The sequence below is a fragment of the Olea europaea genome, chromosome 3, assembly GCF_002742605.1.
Source record: "Olea europaea var. sylvestris chromosome 3, O_europaea_v1, whole genome shotgun sequence".
Classification (NCBI taxonomy): domain Eukaryota; kingdom Viridiplantae; phylum Streptophyta; class Magnoliopsida; order Lamiales; family Oleaceae; genus Olea; species Olea europaea.
The window spans coordinates 8,394,219-8,402,282 of record NC_036239.1 but is presented as its reverse complement, the minus strand read 5'-3'; the positions used below and the strand labels follow the sequence as shown (position 1 = coordinate 8,402,282).

General features: G+C 34.1%; 1 protein-coding gene across 5 annotated transcripts in view; it reads left to right on the top strand.

Moving 5' to 3' along the window:
• Window positions 1-287: 287 nt before the first annotated feature.
• Window positions 288-8,064, top strand: part of LOC111384942 (protein SUPPRESSOR OF QUENCHING 1, chloroplastic) — a 28,668-nt gene continuing 20,891 nt past the window's right edge. For 3 of the 5 annotated variants that reach the window (XR_002700982.1, XR_002700983.1, XM_023009293.1), the window contains exons 1-8: window positions 288-741; window positions 2,805-2,905; window positions 3,026-3,082; window positions 3,158-3,252; window positions 5,711-5,810; window positions 5,883-5,941; window positions 6,620-6,744; window positions 7,060-7,183. Coding sequence is in view for 3 of the 5 variants with exons in the window: in XM_023009293.1 (XP_022865061.1) it covers window positions 393-741; window positions 2,805-2,905; window positions 3,026-3,082; window positions 3,158-3,252; window positions 5,711-5,810; window positions 5,883-5,941; window positions 6,620-6,744; window positions 7,060-7,183 (1,010 nt within the window). In the remaining 2 variants the exon portion in view is untranslated. The remainder of the gene's footprint in view (window positions 742-2,804; window positions 2,906-3,025; window positions 3,083-3,157; window positions 3,253-5,710; window positions 5,811-5,882; window positions 5,942-6,619; window positions 6,745-7,059; window positions 7,184-8,064) is intronic. The other 2 variants (XM_023009305.1, XM_023009298.1) reach the window with 1 other exon arrangement.

The window sequence follows — 8,064 nt, the reverse complement described above, 5'->3', positions numbered from 1 at the left end:
TCGACCCTTTCTGATGCCCGGGTCAGTTTTTATTGGTATTTAGAAAAATTTGATCATTATAATGCAAGTGAAAATGGGAAAAAAATAAACTATATTTTTAACATAAAAGGCCAAAATTATCATCCAATTACTTATTGGCTGTCTGATTAATATCCTCCACAAAAATAGAAAAAAAGAAAAGTAATGACCAGAAGAAGCAACTTTTTCTCCCTCTCTCAATTCCACAAATGTGGACCCACCAATATCCATTCTCCCAATTTATCAACACATAAAAAGGGTACTATTGTCATATAAGATCCAATAATAACTGAAACTCCTTCCCCGCCACTCGAACACAAAGCAAGAATAGATTTGGTGACCTCCGTCCTCCCCTCCCCTCCAACTCTCAGAGAATGTCCTTGAGACTGTTATCGCCACCATGTTCCACTTGCTTTTCAAAAACCCAGCTAAAAAAATTGTTTTTCTCGAACGCAAATTCAAGTTATCTGTGTTTTCAATGGCCATCGAATGGTAACAGTGTGTTTTCTCGAAGGGGAGTTACAACAAAGGCGTGCGTTAAATTGGAGGAAAAGAATGTCCCAGAAACTTGCAGCGAGTGGGGGAAGGTTTCGGCAGTGTTATTCGACATGGATGGAGTGCTGTGCAACAGTGAAGAGCTTTCTAGAATGGCTGCCGTTGACGTGTTTGCTGAAATGGGAGTACAAGTAACTGTTGAGGACTTTGTGCCTTTCATGGGCACAGGTAAAATTATCCATTATTCTCGATTATTTCATCTTTAGAGGTTCATTAATTTGTTGATGTTAAAATCGTCACCTGTTTGGTTGTTTATGATAGTAGGCAAGTATATGTTTGCATACTTTACACAGATTGGATACATAGAGGCATGAACAAAATTCTGAGATTGGGACTGGTTTACTTGCAAATCCATGTTCCTGAACCACATATGCAAACAAGCGGGGATTGAGACCTCTAACAATCTTGAAATTTTGTTTTTTTGATTGGGGGGAGCGGGACGGGGAGGGGGTGTGTGAATCTGTATTACAAAAGATTTTTGTTTTTTCACAAAAGAAAGAGTGAATTTCATACACTAAAAATACGAATATTTTACCAGAACCTCATTATTTTGCATTGTAATCCAATTTCTGCTTATCAGTGACTATTTCAGGATGGAATGGGATTTTGTCTGATGTGGCAATATGTCAAATATGCTTTTGTAAAGATACACTGGCAATGCAGATAATAATTCCAAAATGAAATGACTTTCCTTATCTTTTGCGACAATTTTAATTTAGATAATTTAAGATATAAATTTTTCAATTTGGTACTACTTATCATTTTCATCTGTTGAAGATTTCAAATTATTGATGAATATAGTCTTGATTCCATAAATTGGAATTATATCCTAAAATTGTATGTAGAATTTCTCGAAGTTTTTTCCCCGTTTGATAACTTTATCAGCACAAATTTAATGTAGCCTGCTGATTGTTTTCTATATTCACATTGCATTGTCTCTGAAGAATATAAGCAGAAACTATTTTCATATTTGTTTCCTATATATACAGTTCAATGTCTATAATTAATATAACCAAAGAATATATTGCAACTTGTGTGATGGTGTTAGCCTACTCTATTGTTCTATGGGTGCCCTTTTCTACAGTTCTTAGCCTTCATTACTAATACATTCCAGCCATCACTGATGGTCTTCTTAGAATTCGGACCACAATATATACACCAGCAAAATCAGATAGCAGTGTTGTGATTTCTCCAAATCCAACTGAAAGCCTTTCTATCCGAATCACTACACACAAACTCTAAGGCCAGCATTTTCGTTGACGGTCATGGTTCCTAAAAATTTTCAGCAAAGGTTGAGGAAAGATGGTGCTTCTTTATGCACATGGAAGACACCAAACACCACAAATCCCTATACGGGGCTTCCTGTGGGATTTTGTTTTTTGGTCCTGGATGCATTCAGTCTACAATGAACCTAACAAGGTCAACGGCCAATATGGAATTTACTTTTCCATTGCTTCCTTCATTATCTGTAATGCTTTTCATTGACATTGAATGCCTAATGAAAAGTGTTTTGCGAGTTTCTCTTAAATTCTATCTTCTTCATCTCATTTACTCCAGACTTGAAGATGGTTAAATCAGCATGCGATAGCTGATATTTTCCCGTTTTCAGGATTCCTTTGAAGAGGCAATCTGCTAACAACTTTCTTGTCGTATAATGCTGTATTGCTCAGTCATTAGAGACCTTATTTATTATTAAGATAATATGTTTAAGAAACTTCCCACCAGTAAATCTGGATGTGTTGCAGAAACTCCATAGCTAGTAGAGCCCTTGCCACTTGGTGACCTTAAGAAAGATCTCTCATTAGTCCCCTGTAAACTGAGACAACAAGTGTGCTTTAAAGCTAGCTTCAGCCAGTTTCTCAATCCATCCAAAGTTCCATAATCTATCCTATGTAAGGTACAGCCTTAGGCTAAAATGGTTCTGGACATTTTAAAGAAGTCTTTACTTGTTTCTTAGTCTTAATATTGTTTCTTTTATCAGAATCCATAGTGTATCTTTTAAGTTTACTGCTCTCTGAAGCTTACAGTTTAAAATCCAGTCCATCTCAGAGGCAGCTTATACATTTAAATTTCGACTCCCTTAAATTGTCGTTCATACATATTAATCGGAGGCAAACATTGGGATGTATCATTCCTTTTTTTCCTTTTCTTTTTCCTTCCTACTACTAACCTCTGTTTTTCTTTTATCCTCTTTCTTATCTGCATGCATAATTATCCTAAAAATGGAACAGGAGAAGCCAATTTTTTAGGAGGGGTTGCTTCTGTGAAGGGTGTTAAGGAATTCAATCCTGAGGAGGCAAAGAAGAGATTTTTTGAGATATACTTGGATAAGGTTATGTCTTTTTTGTTGTATCCATTTATCTGTTTCTTAATAACGTCCACTGTGTATTCCAATTGCTAATTTCTCCGTTAGATAATTGAACCTTAAAGTTGTTCAATTTTCATTTTGCAGTATGCGAAACCAAATTCTGGCATAGGTTTCCCTGGTGCCTTGGAACTTGTAACAGAGGTATACAGGCAAAATAAAGACTTAAAATTTCATTTTTCTGCTAGATTAATAGTTTTATCTATTTATAATGAACAGTGTAAGAGTAATGGTCTCAAAGTTGCTGTTGCATCCAGTGCTGATCGCATCAAGGTTGAAGCAAATTTAGCAGCTGCTGGTTTGCCTTTATCAATGTAAGCTAGTGTTACATTTGTTGTTGTCATCTTATAAAAAAATAGTTTCGAATATTTCAGTAATCCTTCATTTCTTCTTAATATTTGTGTATACCAAATTTGCCAGCCAGCCATAGAAGCCTATAATTTCTGTTTGCATATTTATCAATTTATACTTGAAGCATTCATCAACTTCGGTTGCTTCACAAGCAGGCCTTGTGACTGAGATATTAAGGTGGGAATGATAATAACTACCCACATTGCTATAATTCCTACTTTTAATTGGTTTCCAGTGCTGCTTTCCAGTATAATTTATAAAGTTGGTAGAAGCTCACTTAGTGTTAAAATACACTAAAAAATGTTTGCATTTTCATTCACTATACTGTATTGTGAAAAAAAATATAATCAAAATCTTAATATGAAGGATTACTACCATGGATTGACCTTTACATGTGTTGAATCGGCATTTCTGTGATGGATGAGTCCGGGAACTGAAATTTCAATAAATATTTCTCCTAATAATTAACATCTCTGATGAAAAACTGACCGTGTTAGCTAAGTTCGACGAGTATAGGTTGTATCAGTTATAGTTTTTTTCTGAAGCTCCCTTTGACAATTTTGCACTTTTGCAGATGGAAATCTCACCCATAATTTATTCCTTAAAGCACATGCATGTGTCTACATGTATATATGCATGTGCATATGCAAAATTATAATAAATCATGAATGCAACATTTTTTTGATGCAGGATGTGGAAGACATTTTTTAGGATACATGTTGTCCCTCGCTAACAACTTAAGATTTCAGATGAGATGATTGACATAGTATTTGTGATGCCTATACCGTAATTACTTGGGGTGAGAAAAATGTATAACTAATTGAGTAATAATCATAAAATAATAAATTTGAAGGATTAAATTAAAGTTCACCCATATTTATAACTTAATAGAAAATAGTGTTAACTTGAAAGAAATCATTATATCCCTTAATGAACATAAAAATAAACTTAATTAAAATAAGTCTCAATCATATTCCACTACCTCTTGCGGCATCCACATTCCAATCTACTCAAACCTTAGTTACCTAAAAGGAGGAAACGTAAAGGGGGTGAGAATAACTCCTAATAAGCATATTAGTGAATGGATTAATAATTTATGCAAAACTTAAGGAACTGCATAAAATAACAAAATATTTCCTTTTCTACTTGGACAAGAAAAATCGGATACCGTAGATGGTCCGAAGCTCAAATTTTGGAAATTGCAAATAGGTCCCCTAAACTTCTAAACTCTTACAATTAAGTACAGGCATCGGGGTATGGGGTGTTATAGTATCAATCCAGGCAAATGAGCTAAGTTCAAGTCTTGCCATTACCGATGTTTTGCATGCATCAGACATTTGATAAAAAAGATGAAATTAGATGTGTTGAGGAGAAGATTTAATTGAACATTAATAGTCCTTCTTTAACAACTGAATATTTTAGATGAGATGGTAGACACAGGACAACATTCCGTACTGCAGTTATTGAATGAAATGGTCTGAAATCATTAAGATTTTTTGGTTCACTCTCTGAAAATGGGACAGTGACGCTTAGCGCAAGGAATATTCTGAAACCTCTAGCTGCAATTAAACAATGGGAATTTTCACTAACATAATTAGAGGGATAGTTTACCTTTGCCCTCTTGGATGGCCATCCTTGAATTCCTTGTTTCCTTTGCTGTAACTCATTCTTCTATACTTTTCTGATTTGTCAAACTACCCTATCTTTCTCCCATCAGTTTTATTTTAAAGTCTTGTGTCCCTTCCAAGTATTCTATAACTAGTACTTAATTGAAAAAGTTGTGCTTGTAAATTGGGTGAATATATGTCATTTCTCTTCCACCCCCTCACCCTTCTTATGGAGTGCTATGTCTATAAAGGGATCATAGATACTTCTCTCTCCCTATTCATGGTGTGAGAAGGGTACAAGGATCTAGACTCTACCGCTTGCTTATTTTTTACATCTTGATGCTGAAAGAGACTATAGTGTATTTTTTGATTTATTCCTTGAAAGCTAATTAACTTTGGTATGGGCAAGATGGGCGTAAGTATGTGAAAGGTGGTGGTTTGGGTGATTTGTACAGAGAAAAGCAACAAGATTTTTGATGAAAGAAAGAATATAAGTTTCAAAGTAATTGGATAGAGCTATGCTTTTGAGCATCATATGGATTTCTAGAAGCAAGAAGTTCGAGGGCTTACCCTTTTCTTTAATTATTTTTAGTTGAAAAGATATGTTATCCTTGACTTTTGTTATTTTATTAATATTAAAATATTCCTTATCCTCTTGGCAATTGCTTCTATAATTAATGAATTCACATTTCTTTACATATAAAGTTGAAGCTGCTAGCATTTCTTTTAATAAATTGATGGGGTCTATGTCTCCTATAAAAGATAGTTTACTTTATTCTGTATTGATGTTAAATTTCTCTTCTCGCATCATCAGGTTTGATGCAGTTGTGTCTGCGGATGCATTTGAAAACTTGAAACCTGCTCCTGATATATTTTTAGCCGCTTCAATGAATTTGAATGTTCCCCCTAGTGAGGTGTGCTATTGGAAGGTTTTGTGTTGTTCTTTTTGTTGCTGTTGATTTGTATATTTACAGCATAAGTTGCAGTGTATTGTGATCGAAGATGCATTAGCTGGAGTAGAAGCTGCCAAATCAGCAAACATGAGGTAATGACTGTAATCATATTAGGTTTATTAGGATATCTACAATCTATTTTGCTGTCTTCAGTTGGAAATTCTCTGTTTGATGTATGATTACTTCGTTAATTCTATATTTTTGCTTACCTCTTGTCCAGATTTTGTACTCTTTTTGTTAAGTACCAATTACTCAATTGTTTTCATATTATTGTTTACTTTAATAGCACAGCTTCCGTTTCTTTTCTCTCTCCAATGATTGTGAGTTGCTCTTTCGTACCCTTGTCCTCTCTCTCAACTCTGGTGAATGACATGTGTTCCTTAGGTTGAGCTCTCCTTTTGATTTTACTGGATTTCATATTCTTTGAATAGCATTTCATTGCTAAACTTCTCTTTGTATAATTCATCAAGTTTCATCTTATAAAATTTTTGAGTGCATTTATTAAATCTCTAAGTCCTATTTTTGATCTGTTTATAAATTGCATTTCTTCTACTACTAGTTAGCTGATTTATATTATTTGAACTGCATTTTGTCCTTTCTCCCTTTTTCTCTTCAAATAACTATGCACTGCTGTTTTTTTTCCATGATTGTTCTCTCTTTGAAAATTTCGACAACTGGAAACATTCTACTGCCTGTTTTGTCGTCTGTCTTGTCTTTTATGATTCTGTTTTAGTTGACTTAATAGCTTCCTCATTTTGCGCTGCTTGCAGATGTATAGCTGTAACGACAACATTATCAGAAGATATTTTGACGGAAGCTGGTCCATCACTTATCAGAAAAGAGATAGGCAAAATATCACTAGATGATATCATCAATGGTGGCTCTAGTTGGCATAGTATGTAGCTCTGGAATTATAATATAATCCCTTTTTGTATCATCAGTAATGTAGTTTGTGAAGTTACACTTCATGTTATTTTGGGAACCAAGACATCTCTTGTAATGAATGTTATATGTATTTGAAGGTTTGTTTCATTGTGCTGATTTATTGTTTGCCTTGTACTTTTATTTTTTCTGTAGTATAGACTCTGGCTTTCCTAAGGAAAGCAGGGCTAAATCTTGTTGTGGTGAACTGGCCTTTTTATTTAGTGGATACTGGTTGATATGTAGTATTCTGTTGCAATGAAGGTCTAATAATAACAAACCATTGCAGATGCAAAGATGCAGTTATCACAGTCTATCAGTGATTCTGCACAAGGTTCCCTGAATTCCAACTATAGAGACAGTAGTTCATTGCAGGATAATTCTCCAAGAGCTTTAGACTTCTCCTTTGGAGGGTAAGAATGACTTTATTTACAGAATGTTCCAGTTTAATGTTCTAATTATATCTAGGAACTTCCTACTTTTCTATATTTCTGTAGGTTTCATTAATTTTATTTTGTTTAGAAATTATTCTCAAGTTGTTTCTTTTTTAAGAAGATTAAATTTTTAACTTTTAGTCATCTGGATTCTGTGCACTTTGGGAATAATAATCTCTCTGGTAAATACTATTGAATGGATTTGTGGCTACTTTCAGATGATTTTGTTGTATGCAGATACTAGTTCTTTTCATCGCAAAACACGTCCAGTGGCAGGAAAATTGTTTTGTATCTGTTACATAATCAGAATTTCATCTAAGCAAAATGTTTCGCCATTAACCTAATATGTCGCATTTTATAATGTTCTGCTTTTTGTAAGCTATATTTTTTTCCATCCAATCCAATACAGGTGACTTAACCACTATAAAGTTTGACAGCAATTTTTTTTCATCTAATGCAATCTTTTCCCTCATTTTCTGATTAACATTGAGGATTCTGCATAGATCAGAAAAAAACTAAGAATTACTTTTTGTCAAATACTTTCTTTTATATCTACTGTTTTCTCAATCTTATCTATTCTTACTTTCAAGCAAAAGATATCGACTGTTGTATATTATTATTATTATTGTTGAGCGGGGAAGTGCCGATCTATGAGAGAGAACTTTGTCTTCTGTTGAATCTTTATTAGTTCTGTTTCATCAAGATTATTATTGCTTATAGTTGTTAATCCTTCATTTCAGGAGCGTATAGAACCCATATTTAGACCGCTCCTACCTATGGCTCGGAGACAACTATTGATACTTATCTTTTTTGTGCTGCAACATTGCATCTTTTACCATGATTAATCCATAAATTTCCAA